Consider the following 25,917-nt stretch of genomic DNA (forward strand, 5'->3'; position numbering starts at 1 on the left):
GCTACTGAGTACCCTCCGTTGCCCAAATATGTATCTATTCCAATTCTATTAGTCCATCTCCTCCTCCACGCTCTCTTTGGATGCCCTTCTCCCCCCTCTCTCTGTCCACTTCCTCGGCCCACCACTCCATGTCCACTTCCTCCTCTCCCTCTCCATGCTGCTTCCCCCTCTCTTTGTCCATCTGCTCTTGCCCCTCTCGCTGTTCGTCTGCTCCTCCCACCTCAGTACATCTCCTCCTTCCTCTGTCCATTTTCTCCTCTGCCATAACTGTGTGCCTCTCTCCCCCCCCCCCCCCCCCCCGCCTCTGTCTTCCATCTGCTCCTTCCACCTCCTCTCTCACCGTTATCACTCTCACCCAATAGAAGGTTGCTGGTTCTTAGCCCCATAGTACATCTTTCCAGATAGTAATATGTGTACCAAGTTTGGTTGGAATCGATCCAGGGATTTAGAAGAGGCTTTTTACCGACGTCTTTGCCCCTAATATGCACATTTAACGTATATATTACATATATTTAACATATTTTACACTTATTTGTACACATATTTCACCTGTATTTCTAGCGAATTTCGTCCTGGAGTTCCGTTTTCATGCAGTTATGACGTCACAACTTCAGAGCTTAGAGTCATTTTGCAGGTACATCCATTGGTATATGTGGTATATGTGGACACTGTCTGCGAAATGTGTTGCTTATAGAGTTAGTAGTAAAGAAGCAATCAGTTAAAACGTCATACACGACGCGGCAGTTTTTCACGCATCTCAGTGTTTATGACGTCATATCTCCTGAACTATGTGTCGTACAATGCTATAATTTTGGAGTTACGTTTTGTGGTATATGTTAATACTGTTTGCAAAACGTGTTGCGAATAGAGCTATTAGTAAAGAAGTAATAAATGAAAAGGTCATGCCTGATACGGTAGCATCACTGCACGAACAGGTAAACTGTAGTAAATAATAATCATTTTTGCTGCCTGCATTTTGTTGTTGTCAGAGAGAAATCTTTTTAACGGTTTGAAATTATATGTAAAGTTTTTTGCAAGTGCTCTGATTCTCAGATACTGGATGAATGTACAATGAAGTAACAAAAGTCATGGCATAGCGATATGCACATGTACAGGTGGCGGTAGTGTTGCGCACACAAGGTATAAACGGGCAGCGCATTGCCGGAGCTGTCATTTGCACTCAGGTGATTCACGTGAAAGGGTTTCCTACGTGATTATGGCCGCATGGCGGGAGCGAACGGTCTTGGTACGTTTAATAGTAGTTGGCGCTAGACGCATGGGACATCCATTTCGGAAATCGTTAGGCAATTCAATGCTCCGAGATCCGCAATGTCAAAAGCGTCCGCAGAATACCAAATTTCAGGCATTTTGCTCTCACCACGGACAGTGCACTGCCCGACGTGCTTCACTTAACGACCGAGAGTAGCGGCGTTTGCGTAGAGTTGTCAGCGCTATCAGACTAGCAGAACTGCGTGAAATAACCGCAGAAATCAATGTAGGACGTACAACGAAAGTATCCTTTACGACAGTGCGGCGACATTTGGCGTTAATAGTCTGTGGGAGCACGACATCGATGCAGTGCCTCTCCTGGACTCATGACCTTATCGGTTGGACCCTAGACAACTGGAAAACCGTGACCTGAGCAGATGAGTCCTGATTTAGTTTAGCAAGAACGTATGGTCGAATACGAATCTGGCGTTGATCCCACGAAGTATCGGCCCAAGTTGTCAACAAGGCACTGTGCAAGTTGGTGCCGACTTTATAATGCCGTGGGCTGTGTTTACAAGGAATGTACCGATCACTGACTGGAAATGGTTACGTTCGGCAGCTTGGAGACCATTTGCAACCGTTCATGGACTTCATGTACTGAAACAACGATAGCATTTTTATGGATGACAATACACCATGTCACCGAACCACAATGTTTGCTATTGAGTTGAAGAACATTATGGACAAATCGTGCACTGATTTGGCCACCCACATGGGCCGACGTGAATCCCATCGCATATTTATGGGACATAACGAAAAAAACAGCTTGTGCATAACAATCTGCACCAACAACACTATCGCAATTGTGGACGGCTATAGAGGAGCATAACTCAATATTTCTGCAGGGGACTTGTCGAGTCCACGCCACGTCGAGTTGCTGCACTACACCAGGCCAAAGCAGGTCCGACACGATATTAGGAGGTATCCCATGCTTTAGTCACCTCAGTGTTGTCTGACTGTTTGCACATCATGAGCTACACTTCTTGTCCATCCCCAACCCACCCATTTGGTAGTTAGGTGACTCTTGCCCCTCAGTGGTTCCTTCCAGGTAGTAAATTACATGTGTTGCAAGTTTGGTTAGAATCGATCCAGTGGTTTAGGAGATGTGGAACATGTATACAATCACACTTTTATAATATACACGGATTACTTACGAGGGGCGTTTGAAAAGTCCGTACAAAGTCCGAGACATGCCAGCACCGGCACGTATCGAGGTCATGTTTAGTTAGTAGCATCTTTGGAAAGAATGCACACCAAGTTTCAGCCATATTCGCCTATTTCTTTGTGTTTGGCATTCGTGTGAATTAAGGTTCAAATGGTTCAAATGGCTCTGAGCACTATGGGACTTAACTTCTGAGGTCATCAGTCACCTAGAACTTAGAACTACTTAAACCTAACTAACTTAAGGACATCACACACATCCATGCCCGAGGCAGGATTCGAACCTGCGACCGTAGCGGTCGCGCGGTTCCAGACTGTAGCGCCTAGAACCGCTCGTCCACTCCGGCCGGTTGAATCAAGGAAGTCGAGTGAATGTCAGAAAATCGAAGAAAAAGAATTTAGTGTGGTGATTAAACATTACCTTATGAAAGGCAAAACGCCTCAGGAGACTAAAGAGGAGCTTGATAAACATTACGGTGACTCTGCACCTTCGATTAGAACAGTTTATAAGTGGTTTCAAAATTTTAGGAGTGGCCATATCGGCACGAGTGTTGTTGAACGTTCTGGACGCCTGATAAAATGCGTGATATGGTGATGGATGACAGAAGAGTTAAGTTGCGTGGGATTGCTAGTGCTGTGGGCATCACGAATGAACGGGTACATAATATTTTGCATAAACATTTGGACATGAGAAAGCTATCTGCAAGAAGGGTTCCGCGATTGCTCACGCTTGACCAAAAACGGAATCGTGTGAAGTGTTGCAAGGATGGTTTGCAGCTGTTCAGGAAGAAACCTGCAGGACTTTAAGCGTCGTTTCGTCACTGTGGATGAAACATGGATACATTACTATACTCCTGACACCAAACAACAATCTAAACAATGGGTTACCAAGGGAGAATCTGCACCAAAAAGGCGTAGACCATTCCTTCGGCCGGAAATGTTATGGCGACTGTCTTTTGGGATTCGCGAGGGATAATACTCATCGACTATCTGGAAAAGGTTAAAGATATTACAGGGGCATATTATTCATCGTTATTGGACCGTTTGAAAACCGCCGGCCGAAGTGGCCGTGCGGTTCTAGGCGCTGCAGTCTGGAACCGCGTGACCGCTACGGTCGCAGGTTCGAATCCTGCCTCGGGCATGGATGTGTGTGATGTCCTTAGGTTAGTTAGGTTTAACTGGTTCTAAGTTCTAGGGGACTAATGACCACAGAAATTGAGTCCCATAGTGCTCAGAGCCCTTTGAACCATTTTTGAAAACCGAGCTGCAAGAAAAACGCCGGCGATTGGACCGCAAAAGAGTCCTCTTCCATCACGACAATGCACCAGCACACATCTCAGTAGTTGTGGTCGCAAAATTATTGGAAATAGGATTCCAACTCGTTTCACATCCCCTCTATTCTCCAGACTTGGCTCCCTCGGACCACTGTTTGTTCCTCAATTTGAAGAAATGGCTGGCGGGACAAAGATTTTATTCAAACGAAGAGGTGATTGCAGCAAATGATAGCTATTTTGCAGCCTTGGACAATTCTTATTATTCGGTAGGGATCACCAAATTAGAACAGCGTTGGACAAAGTGTCTAAAAGGAGACGATGTCGAAAAATAAAAAGGTTTACCCCAAACACGTAAGTAGCTTTTGTTTTTGCACGTATATTTTAACAAGGGTTAGACTTGATAGAAGCAGTCTGGCGATGTAAGAGGAAAGAATTTTGAGCAGTGGGAGAAGAAGAGTTGACTCATATTTATTATTAATTAAAATATTATGACATCACTGGTAGTGCTGCAAAGTGGTTTCAGTGGTGGTGGTGGTGGTTAGTGTTTAACGTCCCGTCGACAACGTGGTCATTAGAGACGGAGCGCAAGCTCGAGTTAGGGAAGAATTGGGAAGCAAATCGGCCGTGCCCTTTCAAAGGAACCATCCCGGCATTTGCCTGAAACGATTTAGGGAAATCACAGAAAACCTAAATCAGGATGGCTGGAGACGGGATTGAACCGTCGTCCTCCCGAATGCGAGTCCAGTGGTTTCAGTCATATCTTACTAACAGAAAACAAAGGGTGTCATTACGTAACACTTCAGCAGTAGGCAATCAGACATCATCTGACTGGGAAGAAACTACATGTGGTGTTCCCCAAGGTTCCATACTAGGTCCACTACTGTTTCTTGTGTACATTAATGATCTGTCATCTGTTACATTACCAGATGCCAAGTTTGTCTTATTTGCAGATGATACAAACATTGCAATAAATAGTAAATCAAATATAAATTTAGAAAGGGCAGCTAATCAAATTTTTGCTGACATTAATAAGTGGTTCATAGCCAATTCAGTGTCATTAAACTTTGAAAAGACCCACTATATGCAGTTCAGAACTTCCAAGAGATTTCCTTCTGATGTGTGTATAAAATATGATAACATGGAAATAGGAGAAGTTGAGAGTGTAAAATTCTTGGAATTACAACTTGATGATAAATTCAGTTGGGAGCAACATACTAACGAACTGCTAAAGCGCCTTAACAAGTCTGTGTTTGCAATGCGAATGATGTCAGACATAGGAGATATAAATATAAAAAAAACTGGCGTAATTTACTTTTTTCATTCCATTATGTCATATGGTATCATATTTTGGGGTAACTCCACAAACAGAGGTAAAAATTTTAGAGAACTGAAGCGTATAATAAGAGTAATGAGTAGTGTAAATCCAAGAACATCATGTTGATGCCTATTAAAAGAACTGGGAATATTAACCACAGCATCTCAGTACATTTATTCCTTAATGAAGTTTGTTGTAAATAATACATCACTTTTTCCAACTAACTGCTTAGTACACAGTATCAATGCTAGGAATAAGAACAATATATATAAAGATTTAAAATCGCTTACTCTTGTCCAGAAAGAAGTCCAGTATTCAGCAACGCATATTTTCAATAAGTTACCAGCAACCATTAAGAGTTTAGTTTCAGACAAGGCACAATTTAAACATAATTTAAAAGAATTTTTGGTGGCCAATTCCTTGTATTCTATCCATGAGTTTCTCAACAAGTGCAGTAGACCATTTTAATGAAAATTTATTATACTTTTAATTTTTGACAATACTTGGTTTAACAGCCAAGTAACTACCTACTGTGTGAATGATGGATTTATGGAAAGCAGATGTAAGTCTTAAGTCTGTAAATATTGTAAGTTTAATCTGACTGTTCTTAACTGAGGATCACTGAAATGAATAATTTTCTTTAATTTTGACAATACTTGGTTGTAATAGCCAAGAAACTAGCAAGTGTATGAATGATGGATTTAATGAAAGCAGATGAGTGTATTAAACCTGTAAATATTAGAAGTTTAAATTTAATTCCTGTACATAATTTCACTGTTTACTGACTGAGGATCATTAAAATTAATGAAACTGAAGTTTTTCTAATTTCATTTTTGTAATGTGTTTATCTGACATGTTCCACACAAGGAGGATTCCCTCTTTTATGGGTCTATGGAATAAATAATTGATCTAATCTAATCTAGTCTAATCTAAAAGCTCACTCTGGCAGACTGAGCAACGTGGGGTCCAGCTGGAGGAAGTAGGCAGCGAGCGCCGGCACGAGGCAGGAGAGGGCAGCACAGGCGGCCAGCAGGTGGGGGGCACCCCGTGGCCAGCGCCACACTGCCGCCAGCACCACCAGGAACACCGTGAACAGCTGCGTGTCCGTCGCCAGGTACCACGTGTGCAGCAGGCACTGGAAACAACATTGCGTTACGTTAATACTTCTTCCACAGATCATGAATACTACATTTCGTAATTATGTGCAATGTGTCAATTCAACAAAAAAAATTTTACACGATATATTCCTTTTTCTTATAATTATTAGTTCATGTCTAAAAATTCACCTATTGACTAGAAGGAGCTGTCACTCGGAAATTCTTTTAATTTGTTTTTAAATGCTGGTTGGTTATCTATCAGACTCTTAATGCTATTTGGTAAATGACCAACGAATTTTGTGGCCGCATAATTCACCCCTTTCTGTGCCAATGTCAGGTTTAGCCCAGAATAGTGAAGATCATCTTTTCTTCTAGTCTCGTAGGTATGCACTTTGCTGTTATTTTTGAATTGGGGTGGGTTATTAATAACAAATTTCATACTCGCTAGGGTAGCTGAGAGTGCTAACGCGGTGCTTCCTGGACCCGGATAGGCGCGCTGGCCCTGGGTCGAATCCGCCCGGCGGCTTAACGAGGACGGCCGGTGTGCCGGCCAGACTGGATGTGGTTTTTAGGCGGTTTTCCACAGCCTACTAGGTGAATACCGGGCTGGTCCCCACGTCCCGCTTCAGTTACACGACTCGCAGACATTTGAAACACATTCACACTATTTCACGATTTACGCTTGATGCAGACTGCTGGGGTACTTTAATTCCATTTCGGGGGGTATGGGGTGGCGGCAGGAAGGGCATCAGGCCACCCCTTACAATTAACCATGCCAAATCCGTACTTAACCCTTATGGTATTGAATGAAATACCATAGACACTGGCCTTCGGAGTTGAAAGCCCACTCGTGTACCCTTGATGACTGCACGACACAAAGCTTTACGCCTCGTCTGGACCAGTCAACACCGACATTGAATTCTTGGTGACTGGAAACATGTTGCCAAGTTGGACGAGTCTCGTTTCAAATTGTATCGAGCGGATGGTCATGTACAGGTATGGAGACAACCTCATGAATCCATGGACCCTGCATGTCAGCAGGGGACTGCTCCAACTGTTGGAGGCTCTCTAATGGTGTGTGATGTGTGCAGTTGGAGTGATGTGGGACCCTTGATTCGTCTAGATACGACTCTGACAGGTGGCACGTAGATAAGCATCATGTCTGATCACCTGCATCCATTCATGTCCATTGTACATTCCGACGGACTTGGACAATTCCAACAGGACAATGCGACACCCCACACGGCCAGAATTGTTACAGAGTCGCTTCAGGAATACTCTTCTGAGTTTAAACACTTCCGCTGCCCACCAAACTCCCCAGACATGTACATTATTGAGCATATTTGGCATGCCTTGCAACATGATGTTCAGAAGAGATCTCCATTCCCTCGAACTCTTACGAATTTATGGACAGCCCTGCAGGATTCATGGTGTCAGTTCCCTCCAGCACTACTTCAGACATTAGTTGAGTCCCTGCCACGTCATATTCAGGTACTTCTATGTGCTCGGTGAGCCCTACACGATATTAGGTGGAGTACCAGTTTCTTTGGCTCTTCAGCGTAATAAACCTCATCTACACCGGTTACCTGGGCTGTGTTCTCTTGGTGCATCAACTGATGCAGTATACGACAAGTGGCGACGAAATAATTTTCTGTGATCTGAGTGCTGCACATATATTCTGTCCACCATGTAGGCTATGTTTGAGTGCGTGTGACTCATACCACAGGGCATGCACGAAATGGTAGAGAAGATGGCTGCCATTACCACATCCAGTCCAGAACATTCCAACCAGTTGTCCTGCATTGATGCACTGGTGAAAGGTTTCCAGATGGCGCCTCTGCAATTCCAACACAGGTGATGCTCAGCAGCGTGCGGTAAGTTTTTTAGCCTTCGTCCTCTCAACGGTTACAGGTTTGTCCGGAGACTGCCGCTTCCAATATAGCAGTTCTAAACGTAAACAATCTTACGCAACTTCCCTACTCCGGGACGTGATCCTCTTCCAGTCGCTAGATGGATTTCTCAGTTACTGCCCACGCTGCAGATTTGCCTCCTTATTACTATGGCTTTTGAACAATCTCTTATATCGTCTGTGACATTGCAGGACCCTTCACTAGTGTTTGTTGCCTGCCCAACTCGCCGGTCCCAGCTGCAAACATGGCCTTCACACCAGACTGAGTCGCAGACTTCCTGCAGGTGTGTGACAGCCATGACTTCTCACGCAGCAATTGCTTTATAATGCACCCTAGGCAACTGTGCTATTACTACCGCAGCAAATTCTACTCCTGTGGCAGAACGGGACACACAGTGAAAGTCTGTCAATCGCCCTCAAGATGAATGTGGAGCCCCCGAATCCAGGATTTGATGAACTGCCCGAATTTCCCGAATCCAGAGGTGTTGCACGTGCAGGTTGTAGTCCCTGTTTTGACTGACTCTTAATTCTCACATTGGAAGTCAATGTCAGTCCTGAGCTTATCCAAATTTATCTGGGTTCTTCCATGACTATCATAGTTTGGGAAACTTATCAGTGTCTAGGCTCGTCTCTGTTTCAGAAATTCTCCAAACAACTCTGCAGTAATCACGCATCTGTGGTTAACTCGGAGGGGCCATAAATTTCCTTCGTTTGGACGTTTTTAACGCCTTGGGCCTGGATGCCGATGAATTAGCTAACAGCATCCAGCCATCAACAGCTATCTGCTGTATCTGTGACTTATGCACCAAACAGGAGTCAGATTCTTCTCAACCTTCTACCAACACCACAAGGTTTGAGACTGATGTCACCCTACTCCCAACAGCCACGTCCTATTTCTTCAAGACACGAAACGTTCTTTTTGCACTCCAGGAAGAGCTAGATTCCGAGCGACAACGCCTGCAATAGGAAAGCATCTTGATGACAGTACCTAACTGAAAGTGTGCCACCTCCATCATTGTTATTAAGAATGCAAATGGGTCACTTAGGATTTGCAGAGCAAGGTCACCATTAAATCCCAGCCTGTCATCAGTGCCTAACCCATCTCGACAGTCCAAAACTTTTTATCACACTTTACAGGAGACAAGATTTTCGCGAAGATGGACTTGCGAGATGCTTACCTTCAACTGCTGCTGGAAGAGGAATTGCAATGCATTTTGGTGATCAAGACCCCAACTGGCCTCTTCTGCTGTAACGGTCTCCAATTTGACATTGCCAGACCCTCAGCTATATTTCAAAGACATTAGAAAATCTGATTGGGAGGTTCCCAAAATAGCGAACTACCTGGACGATATTATTGTCACAAGGAAAAATGTACAGGCTTTAACAACTCACTTAGATGCCCTTTTTGTTGTGCTCCAGTAAGCCAGTTTCAAATGTTACAAGGGCAAAAACTGTTGTTTGGTGTCTCAAGTGGAACAGCTAGGTCATGTCTTAAGTGCCTTGGGAATAGAGCCCACATTACACTACATCCCAACTGTCCATAAACTTCTGGTCCCTAAGGACACTAAACAGCTTCAATTCGTTTTGGACCAACTAAATTACTAGATTCAATTCATTCCTCATCCAGCAGACATAGCGGAACCGCTGCATAATTGGTAATGAAAACAAGTAAAATGGAACTGCATTACCACATGTGACAAAGCCTTCAGGGATCTAAAATAAACTCTTCTTCAGTCAACATACATTATGGTCTACAACTTGTCCAAGCCATTAACTGGAGCAGCTGATGCATCCGTCTGTGGCTTCAGCGAGGTGCTGTCACACGAAGTCGGTGGTGTGGGGCACCCTACTGCATTTATTTCGAAAACTTTAACACTGCCCCAACGCAGCTATAGCCCAGATATAAAAAAAGAGAATCTAGCTAATGTTTTGGGTATTAATAATCACTATAGCTGTATTTTGGTCCTTTATTACTGTACCACTACCGGTTTCCTGGCGTTAAAGCCACATCTTCAAGTGACATATGTTTAAAACATTAGAGAGGAAAAGCCCCAAAATTTTTGTCCAACATTCATTGTCTGTCAAACACAAAACATTGCTGAAAGACGGTATATCATCAATTAAAAACTGCCAAATTCCAATATAGTGGATGGATCTAAAACAAATCTTGTCATAGTGATAGCTCCTCCAGTCTGTATGGAACCGCGTACAGGGAATGCGGCCGCGTTCTCTGTCATACATTCATGTTTTAATCGTATGTCTCCCGAAGATGCTTTAACGCCGCGAAACATGTAGTGGTACAGAAATAAAGGGCCAAAATACAACTGAAACGATTATTAATACCCAAGATGAATACTCATAGCTGTGGTTGCCCCACCTGCAAGGTTGTCTGCAGTCGAGGTAATGTGTTTGCCCTCAAAAAATTTCGGACTATTTGTATGGTCGACTAGTCACACCATTGTCAAATCATAATGTCTCTTACCTTTGTTCAAAGCCAATGCAAATATTTCGGTCACGATGGCGCATCATTTTCAACGGTGGGTATTGTTTTGTCTGGCTACACCTACGACATTAGGTATTGTTCCATGCTCAATACATCAATGCTGACGTCGCCTTCAGACTGCGGTGGGTCAGGATCTATAATCTGATGCAGCATGAGAGGTCTGTTTCCACATGGATGAAGAGGGAGAAGAAGCAGTAGCAACCTTTCCCTTAGACATGAAAATTATCACCCACCTTTCATCTGAGGATGTGGTCATTCGAGAAGTGTTCTGTCTCGTGAACCACGGTTGGCTGGCGGATTGCAAACACCTGAACCACTCAGAAGCCCAAACAATTTGGTACAGGCGCAACCAGTTACTAACCCTTAAAAACATCCTCCTACTGGAGGGGATATTGGTAGCCCTCACACCGTGGTTCCACACGCCCTTCGACACTGCATATTGTCACTCATCCACGAGGGACACAGGGATCGTCCTAACAAAGTGGTTGGCTCAGCGAACTGTATATTGGCGTGGGGTTGACACTGACATTGCCAACATGGTGGCAACGTTGGTACCAGCCAGAGTAAACAGGCAGCAAAGGCTCAACGATATTTCAGCTGGCCAGATATGTTCTCACCTTGGTCACAAATCCATTAGGACTTTTGGACCTCATTTTAGGCTATTCCTGGTTTACAGTTGTCAGTTTAGGCTCAGGTACCGGCAAGAATTTTTTCTATAGAAGGTCTCCCAAGAACCACAGTCACCGACAATGGCCCCATTTCACGTCTCCTCAGTTTTAAACTTTATGTCCCATCAACGGTATCTCCTTAATGCAGTGTCCCATGCTCTGGCAGAAACATTTGTCTGCACTGTCAAGTCACAAGTGGCAAAACTGCACTACCACAATGATTTAGACGAAGCTATAATCTCTTTTCTTGCATCACATCGCTCCATCGATCAAGGCAGAGCCAGTCCAGCCAAGAAGCTCCTCAGATGACCCCACCATTCGCAACTCTCCATCCTTTATCCAAACAGAGCTGCACCTCCACCTTGACAGTCACACACTTCATGTACGCAATCATGGATAAGGTCTGGGCGCCGGTTTTTTCCAAAAACCATCGATACTGGGCAACGGAACTAGTCAGGCCATGTTGGAAGTGCAATTAGACACCGGCTCCATACGCTGCAAACGTATCAACCAGGTGCAACCCCAGAAAACGCCAACGCGTCCTACAGCTGCTCTTTCACAGCCCCCTTTCTTTTCCAGAGCAGGTCTACCGCCTCCCAGGGCTGTTGAAATCACCGACCAGCTTCCGCCTCAACAGGTTTTGCATGCTTCAACTTTCAGCGAGGTCAGCTCTTACCAGGCACAGGCACTCACACCTGTAGATATCGACCCCATTCCAGCTAGTTCACCAGTTCCACGAGCGACCGGCAGAGAAGCAAGCACATTCTGGGGCCGCGCGGAGTGCACGCTCGTTTAGAGGCGCCATGTCACTCCCGCCGGAGGTTAGAGTCCTCCCTCGGGTATGGGTGTGTGTGTTGTTCTTAGCATAAGTTAGTTTAAGTAGTGAGTAAGTCTAGGGACCGATGACCTCTGCAGTTTGGTCCCTTAAGAACTTACACACATTTGAACATTTTGAACATTCTGGGACTTTGAGACAGGGGGAATGTGCTGCGTACGGGTCTTTCGCCCTATCAACCAGCACTTCTTCTCACTCCTTTAGTATGCAAGTAGCCCTTCCCAGCAGGGTCCAGACGAGGAGTAGGGTCCACACCGCAGAAGATAAGTCAACGATCGTGGACCTCACTAAGCTGACAGCAGGCAGCTGAGCGCCACCAGCCTACTTTCAAAGTGAATCTAAGTCTGTTGACTTTGTCTGTCATTGGGATCATCTGCCTACTTACGAACTTGTTTAAATTCAGTGTTTATCACGACCTATTCCAAACAGTTCTTGTAGTTGTCTGTCTTCAAAGAGGAACTTCATTTTACGTACTTTATAATAAATCTGTTCTACATTGTTTACCAGGGCTGTGCGCTCACTGCGCCTTAAACGGCGCAGAACATAAAAGTTAGCAAGGTCTTTGTACCGCAAGATTTACGCAAGATTGATGAGCCAGCTAGAGCTATGAACCCATCCCATGTATTTCCAGTGCACACTACAGACTTCTTTGATTTTAAAGACGCTGCTGAAACGTTGTTCTTGTGGTGTCACTGCCAGACACCACACTTGCTAGGTGGTAGCTTAAATCGGCCGCGGTCCATTAGTACATGTCGGACCCGCGTGTCGCCACTGTGTGATCGCAGACCGAGCGCCACCACACGGCAGGTCTCGAGAGGCGTACGAGAACTCGCCCCAGTTGTACGACGACGTTGCTAGCGACTATACGGACGAAGCCTTTGCTCTCATTTGCCGAGAGACAGAATAGCCTTCAGCTAAGTTCATGTCTACGACTTAGCAAGGCGCCATTAGCCTTAGATAGCTTGTATCTAAAGAGTCGCACTTGTATCGCCACAATCTCCAGATGTCTCATCAAGAACGATGTATACAAAGGAAGGATTAAAAGTTAAGTAGTCCAGAAGATATGTACTTTTCTTTATAGCATTCATTAAGTCTCCTGTTTCAGACTTCACTCCATCCTTCGTGAGTTAGCGCGTGCATCTTGGCCTCCTCTTTCAGTTAGTGTGCGTAGTGTTGGCAAGTCTGCCGACACAACAGTTCTCAATGCAGGCGTGTAAGATCTCTAGATGACCATCAAATTGTCTCATACTTATCCATCTCAAATACCGGTTACTTACTCTGAAACAGAACAATTACAAACTGTCAATGCATTCAAAAGACGAGAGACCACGGCTGATGTACCTCGTGCCATGTTTCATCTGAAAGACCAGCCATGTTTATCAGTAGCAAAACAGAAAGACCTGTTGACAATGTTGCCACTTCTCTCAAAGTATCACAGAGAGTTCTAAAGTAAACTTTGAAATATCTGACCCCAAGAACGGAGGTGTGTAAGAAACAGAAATGAATACTTTGAGAATTTTTAAATATAATTTTCCTATTCTCTTGTAAAATATTTTAAAGAAATGTGAGATAGTTTTTGTTCCACTAGTTGAAACTTTACTGCTGCTATTTCTGTACTTGTATTATCATCATAGAACATAGTGTCTCTGTAGTAACAGCACTTGACACACAATCTTTCTTGTTATAACTTAGAACCAGGCCGCTTCGTGGTATGGTACTCAGGAAGTTCTTAATAAGTTGTATATTTTCTCAATTGTCTCGTTATGGTTAGCAGTGATGAGGTGAGTAGCATTATTACGTTGCATTTTGTCGAAACACAAATACTCTGCCGGAAAAAATAAGTATACCTGGAAAGACAACATCGATTTTTATCCGATGACACCATATGGCATATGACGGGGGACCTAAAATGTATTGATAGTGTTTTCAACGTCGTCCGCCAACAGATAGAGCAGTGGTATAGCTTGTTGGGTTGTTTGGGGGAAGAGACCAAACAGCGAGGTCATCGGTCTCTTCGTATTAAGGAAGTCAGTCGGCCGTGTACTTTCAAAGGAACCATCCCGGCATCTGCCTGGAGCGATTTAGGGAAATCACGGAAAACCTAAATCAGGATGGCTGGACGCGGGAATGAACCGTCGCCTTCCCGAATGCGAGTCCAGTGTGCTAACCACTGCGCCACCTCGCTCGGTGGCAGTGGTATACCTGGTAGAGCACCATCTCTGTCTGGTATTGTAAGGGCAGCAGTGGCAGGTCGTACAGCTACCACAGCACAGATAAGAGTGCTTGTGAGCCCAGACGTGTCAACACGAACCGTCACGAAGCGTTTATTAGCAGTGGACCAACGGGCACGCACACCTCTGGCCCACCTTGTACTCATGACACAGCATCGACGTGCACTGCTCGAGTGGTGACGTCAGAGGATCAGTTGGAAGATGGACGGTTGTCTACACATGGGAAGTAGATCTCCTGAGCGCTCTCTCTTAGAGTGCATTCGTCCAAAACACAATGGTGCCTCCCCAGGCCTTATGCTCTGCAAGATGTGCAGCAACTTCCCTGGCCAACAAGATCTCTGCACTTGTCTCCAATCGAGCACGTGTGTGATACGATGGGATGAGAAGTGAATCGCGCAACTCGTCAACCATCAAGTCTTACAAAAAATAGTTCAAATGGCTCTGAGCACTATGGGACTTAACCATCTGTGGACATCACTCCCCAAGAACTTAGAACTACTTAAACCTAACTAACCTAAGGACATCACACACATCCATGCCCGAGGCAGGATTCGAACCTGCGACCGTAGCAGTCGCGCGGTTCCAGACTGTAGCGCCTAGAACCGCTAGACCACCGCGGCCGGCCCAAGTCTTACAGAATTACGTGAACTTGTCGAGCAGGCGTGGCATAACGTATCCCAGAACAGTGGGTTCGCCACCTGCACGATCAGCGCCTGCATCGCTGCCCGTCGAGGTTACACCACATAGCAATATGGGTGTTTCAGCATGGGTCATTAACTGGTACCGCTTGTGCTATTGATCTGTAAATGTAATCATTGAATGTACTCCATATGCACTGTTGCAATAATAAATCTTGAGTGCATTGGAAACCATTAAGAGGGTAAACTAATTTTTTTCCCGGCAATGTAAGTCGTATACAAAAACAGATACATTATGGTTTGATTCCTTTAACAAATGTAAGATTTGGTGCGATTTTGTCATATGATGACATGGTTGGAGAACGTGCCTGTTATTTGAAGACAAATGTTGATGTTGTTGAGACAGCAACCAGCCACAAATTTATGTTAACTTCCTTTATTCGAAAGGTACCGTTACCGGTTTCGTATCATTACGATTCATCGTCAGACGGCTTTCATGCTTTCATTACAATATGTGCTGCGTGTTTTACTGATTAGTTATCCTAAAATATAAATAATACATAATTATAAGTACGTCGCAAGATGGTTGAGTGACAGATTTGCATTCTGATGTAAACCATGTGAAATGTCGGTTTGCAGTACTTGTTTTCATATTATTCGTCCAGCAGACAACGTTTGTAGTTTTCGCCGCATTCACGTCATTGCACACGTGAACTTGCATAATTGAGCGCTTCAGATTTGTCACTGATAGCATTTCCACCATATTTCTATCGCTAAACACGTAAATATGCGGTGCATGTTAGAAGTCTGTCCTGTGACAAAGCTGAAGTGCTCAGTGATACAAATTTGCGTGTTTAACGATAGAAATATGGTGGAAATGCAATCAGTGACAAATATGAAGCGCTCAATTATGCAAGTTTATGTGTGCAATGACGTGAATGCTGTGAGAACTACATACGTTGTCTACTGGACGACAACTATGAAAACAAGTACTGCAAATCGACATTTCACGTGGGTCACATCCCAATGCAAATTTGTCATTGAACCATCTTTGTGACGTGCTTATTATTACGTATTATTTATATTTTAGGATGACTAATCAGTAAAACACGCAGCACATATTGTAATGAAAGCATGAAAGCCGTCTGACGATGAATCGTAATGATTCGAAAGCGGTAACGGTACCTTTTGAATAAAGGAACTTAAATTTGTGGCTGGTTGCTGTCTCAACAACATCAACATTAGTAAGAGTGATTTCAGGTGTGCAGCGGGTGAGTGTCGTAGGACCGTTGCTATTCACAATATACATAAATGACCTTGTGGATGACATCAGAAGTTCACTGAGGCTATTTGCGGATGATGCTGTGGTATATCGAGAGGTTGTAACAATGGAAAATTGTACTGAATTGCAGGAGGATCTGCAGCGAATTGAGGCATGGTGCAGGGAACGGCAATTGAATCTCAATGTAGACAAGTTAAATGTGGTGCGAATACATAGAAAGAAAGATCCCTTATCATTTAGCTACAAAATAGCAGGTCAGCAACTGGAAGCAGTTAATTCCATAAATTATCTGGGAGTACGCATTAGGAGTGATTTAAAACGGAATGATCATATAAAGTTGATCGTTGGTAAAGCAGATGGCAGACTGAAATTCATTGGAAGAATCCTAAGGAAATGCAGTTAGAAAACAAAGGAATAGGTTAGAGTACGCTTGTTCGCCCACTGCTTGTATACTGCTCAGCAGTGTGGGATCCGTACCAGATAGGGTTGATAGATGAGATAGAGAAGATCCAACGGAGAGCAGCGCGGTTCGTTACAGGATCAATTAGTAATCGCGAAAGCGTTACGGAGATGATAGATAAACTCCAGTGGAAGGCTCTGCAGGAGAGACGCTCAGTAGCTCGATACGGGCTTTTGTTGAAGTTTCGAGAACATACCTTCACCGACGAGTCAAGCAGTATATTGCTCCCTCCTACGTACATCTCGCGAAGAGACCATGAGGATAAAATCAGAGAGATTAGAACCCACACAGAGGCATACCGACAATCCTTCTTTCCGCGAACAATACGAGATTGGAATAAAAGGGAGAACCGATAGATGTACTCAAGGTACCATCCGCCACACACCGTCAGGTGGCTTGCGGAGTATGGATGTAGATGTAGTGTTGTAAGATTTGGCACTTAGAATGTTTTCCATTTCTGCTCTTCAGTCATGCGAAGATGACCAAAACCGGTGAACCGTGGGGCGTTTACTTCTATTGTTAGTGAAGAGTTGAAGGAGTCATCGAAAGAGAGAAATTCCAGGTGCAGTGTGAACCGCAGAGGTGACACACAAGGAAGGGACGAGGTCGAATGAGAGGAAAAGTCGGAGAGGTGTACAGGGCAGAGAAGAGGTGCGCTGCTGGAGGACTCACCGTGTCGTCGGCGTGCACGTAGTTGTTGACGTAGAGCATGTTGGCCCACCAGTGGCTGCGGCAGGCGCGCCGGTCCCAGCCCAGCAGCCGAGACCACAGCGGGCCGCGGCCGGCGTGCGGGGCCAGCGTCGACGCCAGCGCCACAGTCGCCGCGTACGACGGCGTCAGCCTGCCGGCAGACAGAACACCGAGCGGCTGAGAACCGCGCCTCGCTGCTAGTTATGGCGGGAAAAATGTTACCTGCTAATGACTCACCATGTGCATCAGAGGGCGACAGAAAATGAGTGTACGGGACGTGCAGAGTTCAACCTGCTATGTTACACTACTGGCCATTAAAATCACTACACCACGAAGATGACGTGCTACAGAACCGAAATTTAACCGACAGGAAGAAGATGCTGCGATATGCAAATTATAAGCTTTTCAGAGCATTCACACAAGGTTGGCGCCGGGGCGACATCTACAACGTGCTGAAATGAGGAAAGTTTCCAACCGATTTCTCATACACAAACAGCAGTTGACGGGCGTTGCCTGGTGAAACGTTGTTGTGATGCCTCGTGTAAGGAGGAGAAATGCGTACCATCACGTTTACGATTTTGATAAAGGTCGGATTGTAGCCTATCGCGATTGCGGTTTATCGTATCGCGACATTGATGCTCGCGTTGGTCGAGATACAGTGACTGTTAGCAGAATATGGAATAGGTGGGTTCAGGAGGGCAATACGGAACGCCGTGCTGGATCCCAACGGCCTCGTATCACTAGCAGTCGAGATGACAGGCATCTTATCCGCATGGCTGTAACGGGTCGTGAAGCCACGTCTCGATCCCTGAGTCAACAGTTGGAGACGTTTGCAAGACAACAACCATCTGCACTAACAGTTCGACGACGTTTGCAGCAGCATGGACTGTCAGCTCGGAGACAGGGGCTGCGGTTACCCTTGACGTTGCATCACACACAGGAGCGCCTGCGATGGTGTACTCAACGACGAACCTGGGTGCACGAATGGCAAAACATAATTTTTTCGGATGAATCCAGTTTCTGTTTGCAGCATCATGATGGTCGCATCCGTGTTTGGCGACATCGCGGTGAACGCACATTGGAAGCGTGTATTCGTCATCGCCATACTGACGTATCACCCGGCGTGATGATATGGGATGCCATTGGTTACACGTCTCGGTCACCTCTTGTTCGCACTGCCGGCACTTTGAACAGTGGACGTTACATTTCAGATGTGTTACGACCCGTGCTTGTACCCTTCATTCGATCCCTGCGAAACCCTACATTTCACCAGGATAATGCACTACCGCATGTTGCAGGTCCTGTACGGGCCTTTCTGGGACAGAAAATGTTCAACTGCTGCCCTGGCTAGCACATTCTCCAGATCTCTCACCAATTGAAAACGTCTGGTCAATGGTGGCCGAGCAACTGGCTCGTCACAATACGCCAGTCACTACTCTTGAAGAACTGTGGTATCGTGTTGAAGCTGCATGGGCAGCTGTACCTATACACGCCATCCAAGCTCTGTTTGACTCCATGCCCAGGCGTATCAAGTCCGTTATTACGGCCAGAGGTGGTTGTTCTGGGTACTGATTTCTCAGGATCTATGCACCCAAATTGCGTGAAAATGTAATCACGTGTCAATTCTAGTATAATATATTTGTCCAATAAACACCCGTTCATCATCTGCATTTCTTCTTGGTGTAGCAATTTTAATGGCCAGTAGTGTAGTTGTCGAGCCACGAGGAGCCCCTTGAGTGCGACGTCACAAGTTTAGTGTTTAGTAAGGCTCATTTCAAAGTGCTGTGTTAACAGTTATGACAGGAAAAATGTTACCTGCTAATGACTCACCATGTGCATCAGAGGGTGACGGAAAATGAGTGTCTGGGACGCGTAGACTTCAACCTGTTATGGTACGAGGGTCACTCCAAAAGAAATGCGCACTATTATCAGATTAAATGGTGAATTTTTACCAAAAATAATTTCAATTTGTACAATTAAATTACTGTGCAGCCTTTCCACGGGGTATTCTCATTTCTTTATACATCTTCGTAATTTGCATGTGAAATTGTAACTTACTGTTCTTCTCACCATAATTCAAAAGACATTGTGTGTCCAAAATATGACTATACGTACTGCTGTTTGCTCAAAAGATGCCAATAATATATGTAACACCCTATAGGATTTCCTTTAGTTACTACTACAAATTTTAATTCCTGGGAAAGCTACTTCACAGTCCATGAAATAATGATGTACCATAGCTCAACAGTGATTAGAGCCAGGAGAAGGAACTGGGAGGACATGTTAGTGGTGGATAGGTACCGAGTTGGTGGACGAGGAGTAGGGGTGGAGGTAGTGAATGGATGATGTATGTAGAGATGTGGTCTCATATCTATATTGAACGCTATTCTGTTACCCGGCACTAGTTGCAACATACAGGCAACAGAAATATGATTTTCAATATTTCGCGTCATTTTAATTGCTGTCATAATCTACTCATTAAGATGTATGATCTTATGTTAAAAGCTTAACAAAATAAGACAAGCGTTACAATTAGAAACCGTGTTTTTTTCTTGAGTCAGCGTTACTGACGGCGCACAAATACGCGAACTTCATTCGTCCAGTATTTGAGAATAAGGACATTTAATGGCTTACAACAAAGTTCACACAAAATTTCAAACCCTTACGAAACTTTATCTCACTGACTTCTCCCACAGAATGACGAAAGGAAATATTTTATCGCTTAAAATATTTTCGCTGTACATGCAGTCAAACTTCAGCATGAGGCATGGCATTTAATTTATTACAGCTTTACAAATAACTTCATTCGAAAAACATTTTGCATACATATCTACGTACATCACTCAATGTACCTGTAGAGTTACATCACCGTACGACACATCGTTCAGAAGATATGACGACCTAAACAAACACTGAGATTCGTGAAAACTAGCTTTTGCTTAAAATGGAGTTCAGATTACTACGTTATATTCATCCAACGTTTCGTAATGAGAGCACTAAGTTACTTCTAACGAAGTATAAGCATACTTTCAAACCTTTTCTAAACTTTTTCTCGCTTACATGGTTAAAGGCAAATATTTCACAGATTTGTAAAGTAATCAGACGTTTGGTGCTGCTTTATACATGGATGTTCGATTCCTTAAAGAATCTTGGGTTTACTGGTATTATACGAGGGTCACTCCAAAATAAATTCACACTTTTTTTTAATTCCATCTTTTATTCTACATGTTTGAAAGTTTTACAGTGTGTAGATACATCCTTTAGGAACAATATTTTCATTTCTCCACATAATTTCCATCCCTCTCAACTGCCTTACGCCATCTTGGAACCAGCGCCTGTATACAATTTATAATTGTAACTGTATATAGGCCCCATCGGGAAATTTTCATCTATTTCTGAAAAATTTGGACTCCTTGTTGTGCTATCTGTCAGACAAGGGGAAGCAAATTATTATTTGTGGGGACTTCAATGTAGATTCTCTGAAAGATGGTAATAGGAAAAATGACCTTGAAGCATTACTCGGTTCTTTCAATTTGACACCCGTTATTGATTTTCCTACTCGGGTGGTAAAGGATAGCAGCTCACTGATAGATAACTTCTTTATAGACCAAGATAATGTTAACCAGATAAATGCTCAGCCTGTTGAGAATGGTCTTTCTGATCATGGTGCACAGCTAGTTACAATATATGACATATCTCCATTCAACAGTACTAAACAGTCCTCCAAAGTAGTATGTTCAGTCAACGATTTAACAATTGCAAATTTCAGGGAAAGCCTACAGCAGTTAGACTGGGATGAGGTGTACCATGGACCTGATGCCAATTTAAAATATAATTTATTTCATGACACTTTTGTAAATGCATTTGAAAGCTGCTTCCCCAAAAATAGTTAAATATACTCATAAGAAACCATGTAACAAACCATGGCTTACCAAGGGTATAAAAATATCTTGTAACCGGAAAAGGGAAATGTATCTGACAGCAAGAAAGAGTAGTGACCCAGAAACTATCAAACGTTATAAAAACTACTGTGCTATATTAAGAAAAGTTATTAAAAAATCCAGAAGTATGTGTATCATGTCTGAAATCAGCAACTCTGATAATAAAATTAAAACAATTTGGAATATTATTAAAAGAGAAACAGGTCAACCAAGAGCACAGGAAGACAGTATTATCATCAAATTGAATGAAAACTTTACGAACAAAAAGTCAGAAGTTGAAAATATTTTTAATAATCATTTTCTAAATGTTGTGGATATCGTAGGATCCAGGTGTTCATTAGAAGATGCTAGGCTGTTAATGGAAGAGGCCATACCAATACAATTTGATACAATTGAAATCTCACCCACTTCTCCCTCTGAAATTAGGAAAATAATAAACTTGCTTAAAAGCAAAAACTCACATGGAATTGATGGCATTTCCAGCAAAATACTAAAAGATTGTTCTCAACAGGTAAGTAAGATTCTCAGCCACCTGTGTAATAGCTCTCTGGAACAGGGCATTTTCCCTGATAGACTGAAATATGCTATTGTTATACCTTTGCATAAAAAAGGGGATAGATCTGATGTCAACAATTACCGTCCAATCTCCCTTCTAACGGATTTATCCAAAATTTTTGAGAAAGTTATGTATTCAAGAGTAGCTTCACATATCTGTAAAAATGAAGTACTAACAAAATTTCAGTTTGGTTTCCAGAAAGGTTTTTCAACAGAAAATGCGATATATGCTTTCACCAATCAAATTTTGAATGATCTGAATAACTGAACACCACTCATTGGGATTTTTTGTGATCTCTCAAAGGCTTTTGATTGTGTAAATCATGAAATTCTGCTAGACAAGCTCAAGTATTGTGGCATGCGTGAGACAGTGCACAAATGGTTTAATTCTTACCTAACTGGAAGAGTGCAGAAAGTTGAAATAAGCAGTTCTCACAATATGCAAAGATCAGCACATTCCTCAAACTGGGGAACTATCAAGAATGGGGTTCCACAAGGGTCGGTCTTGGGTCCTTTGTTGTTCTTAATATATATTAATGACTTGCCATTCTATATTCATGAAGAGGCAAGGTTAGTTCTCTTTGCTGATGATACAAGTATAGTAATCACACCTGACAAACAAGAATTAACTGATGAAATTGTCAATAATGTCTTTCAGAAAATTACTAAGTGGTTCCTTGTAAACGGACTCTCACTGAATTTTGATAAGACACAGTACATACAGTTCCGAACAGTAAATGGTATGATGCCATTAATAAATATAGACCTTAATCAGAAGCATATAGCTAAGGTAGAATATTCAAAATTTTTAGGTGTGTCCATTGATGAGAGATTAAATTGGAAGAAACACATTGATGATCTGCTGAAATGTTTGAGTTCAGCTACTTATGCAATAAGTGTCATTGCAAATTTTGGTGATAAACATCTTTGTAAATTAGCTTACTATGCCTATCTATACTCATTGCTTGCATATGGCATCATATTTTGGGGTAATTCATCACTGAGGAATAAAGTATGTATTGCACAAAAGCGTGTAATCAGAATAATAGCTCGAGTCCACCCAAGATCACCCTGCAGACATTTATTTAAGGATCTAGGGATATTCATAGTAGCTTCTCAGTATATGTACTCTCTTGTGAAATTTGTTATTATACAACCAAACCCAATTCAAAAGTAATAGCAATGTTCATAACTACAATACTAGGAGAAAGGATGATCTTCACTATTCAGGATTAAATCTAACTTTCTCACAGAAAGGGGTGAATTATACTGCCACTAAAGTCTTTGGTCACTTACCAAATAGTATCAAAAGTCTGACAGATAACCAACAAGTGTTTAAGAAGAAATTAAAAGAATTTCTGAATGACAACTCCTTCTACTCCATAGAGAAATTTTTAGATATAAATTAAGAAAAAAATAAATAAAAAAAATAAAAAAACAAAAGAAAAAGAAAATAAAAAGTTTGTTATATTAACTTAATTATGTTGTTAAATTAACTTAATTATGTCTTGTATTGGAAAATTTGACTCGTTCCACATCATTATGAAATGTTATATTCATGATTCATGGAACTAGTATTAATCTAATCTAATCTAATCTAATTTATACCCGCACGGTAAAATTCTGGACCAACCAGTTGGAGCCACTGTTTGGCAGCATGCACAAGGGAGTCATCGTCTTCAAACCTTGTTCCACGAAGAGAGTCTTTCAGTTTCCCAAAGAGATGATACTCGCATGGAGCCAGGTCAGGACTGTAAGGCGGGTGTTTCAGTGTTGTCCATCCGAGTTTTCTGATCGCTTCCATGGTTTTTTGACTGACATGTCGCAGTGCATTGTCGTGCAGCAGCAAAACATGCTACTTTGGCCGATGTGGTCGAACACGACTCAGTCGAGTTTGAAGTTTCTTCAGTGTCGTCACATATGCATCAGAATTTATGGTGGCTCCACTTGGTATGATGTCCACAAGCAAGAGTCCTTCGGAATCGAAAAACACAATAGCCATAACTTTTCCAGCAGAAGGTGTGGTTTTGAATTTTTTTTCTTGAGTGAATTTGCCTGATGCCACTCTATTGATTGCCTCTTCGTCTCTGGTGAAAAATGATGGAGCCATGTTTCATCACCTGTCGCAATTATTCCAAGAAATTCATCTCCACCACTCTCGTACTGTTCCAAAAGTTCTCTGCGTACCGTTTTTCTTGTTTCTTTGTGAGCCACCATCAACATCCTGGGAACCCACCTGGCACAAAGTTTCTTTAACGCCAACACTTTCAGTATTCTGCAAACACTTCCTTCCCCTATCCCAGTGTAGCGTGACAATTCGTTCACTGTGATGCGTCTGTCAGCAGTCACCAATTCGTTAACTCTCTGCACATTGTCTGGAATGTGCGCAGTACGAGGCCTGCCGCTGCGAGGACAATCCTCAATATTGCCGTGCCCGCTTTCATCACGTAACCTGCTTGCCCACCGACTAAGTGTACTGCGATCGACAGCAGCATCTCCATACACCTTTTTCAACCTCTTGTGGATGTTTCCCACTGTCTCGTTTTCAAAGCACAGGAATTCTATGACAGCACGTTGCTTCTGACGAACGTCAAGTGTAGCAGCCATCTTGAAGACATGTTGTGACGGCGCCACTCACGGGAACAGGTTGAACTAACAAGGGGAGGCCGCCAATTGTGAAATTCAGATTCGATTCATACTGCGCATAATAAAAGCTCATGGCCAGAGGGGTAATGTGGCAAAGCACCAAGATGCACTTCTCAGCTGTTGTCGAGAAAATCGACAGTTAAAACAATCCGTTGTGGTGAAATACTCTCTACGATTAATAACCTTCTACAGCGTCGTGGTGCAGCGGTAAGCGCTCGGGTTCGTAATCCGAAGGTCGCCAGATCGAATCTCACGCTATGCAACCTTTTTTTTTTAGTATTTGTTTTTTGTAATTATATATATATATATATATATATATATATATATATATATATATAATTCCCGGCAATCAGTTGCAACAATTATGCATATAATAAGTTGTTGAGAGTCGTTTGTCGTGGAAAAACTGGCGACTTCGAACATCATTATGTTTTCCGTAAACAAAGTTGTATTTCACAAATGTTATTAATTGTCTTCATAATGTTAACCACGTATAGTTAACGGAAGACGTAGAAACGATATTCCGAAACGAATACGTATAGCGTAAGTCAAACGTTCGAATTAGAATAGAGACCCCACGAACACAAATTTGCTGTGGCAGGTATGAAATATAAACTCCGTTACTCGCTCGTTACACTTGAAGAACAGACGTTGAATGGGCCGAAACGAGCCGCCGCATAACTAGCGTAATTGCCTGCTAACTTCGAAAGAAGGTAGATGCGGTCCCTGGCGCAACTTATAACATCGTCGAAAATCAGTGCGGACGGGAGAGCTTTGGTACACCCTGTTAAACAAACGGAAAAATGGAGGCGGTACAATTGGAGAGCGATCCGCCTTCACCAACACGCACCTGCTCGGGGCGGACGTCGAAAGACACCCGTTTCAGTTCGTTGTTGATCCATTAACTCAGTTTTTTTATTACAGAGGGCAGCTAGCCCTCTGACCGAACACGCTGAGTTACCGTGCCGGCGTACTCTAGCGCTTACCGCTGCGCCACGACGCTGTAGAAAATAATTAATCGTAGAGACTATTTCACCGCAACGGTTCTTTTAACTGTCGATTTTCTCGACAACGGCTGAGAAGTGCATCTTGGTGCTTTGCCACATTACACCTCTGGCCATGAGCTTTTATTATGCGCAGTATGAATCGAATCTGAATTTCACAATTGGCGGCCTCCCCTTGTAAGTTTGAAACCAAGCGGGAAGGACGTATATATACACAGTAAAACTTTCACACATGCGGAATGAAAACTATATTTTTACAAAAATAGTGTGCATTTCTTTTGAAGTGACCCTCGTATGTATGTATTAGACTTCAGAGGGAAAATGAACATCATGGGCGTTCAAGAAATGTTCAGACCAAACTATAAACTTGCACCATAAACACCGAATGAAAAATGGCGCGCCACAGCGATGACAGAGGTTCATACCATCAAGATCGGAG

General features: G+C 43.1%; 1 protein-coding gene across 1 annotated transcript in view; it reads right to left on the reverse strand.

Moving 5' to 3' along the window:
• Window positions 1-25,917, reverse strand: part of LOC126199572 (nose resistant to fluoxetine protein 6-like) — a 231,358-nt gene that overhangs the window by 80,980 nt on the left and 124,461 nt on the right. Inside the window, exons 7-8 of the mRNA XM_049936495.1 lie at window positions 17,315-17,483; window positions 5,961-6,154 (exon numbers count right to left, since the gene is read on the reverse strand). Of these exons, the coding sequence (XP_049792452.1) occupies window positions 5,961-6,154; window positions 17,315-17,483 (363 nt within the window). The remainder of the gene's footprint in view (window positions 1-5,960; window positions 6,155-17,314; window positions 17,484-25,917) is intronic.

This window comes from Schistocerca nitens, chromosome 8 (assembly GCF_023898315.1).
Source record: "Schistocerca nitens isolate TAMUIC-IGC-003100 chromosome 8, iqSchNite1.1, whole genome shotgun sequence".
NCBI classification, from domain to species: Eukaryota; Metazoa; Arthropoda; class Insecta; order Orthoptera; family Acrididae; genus Schistocerca; species Schistocerca nitens.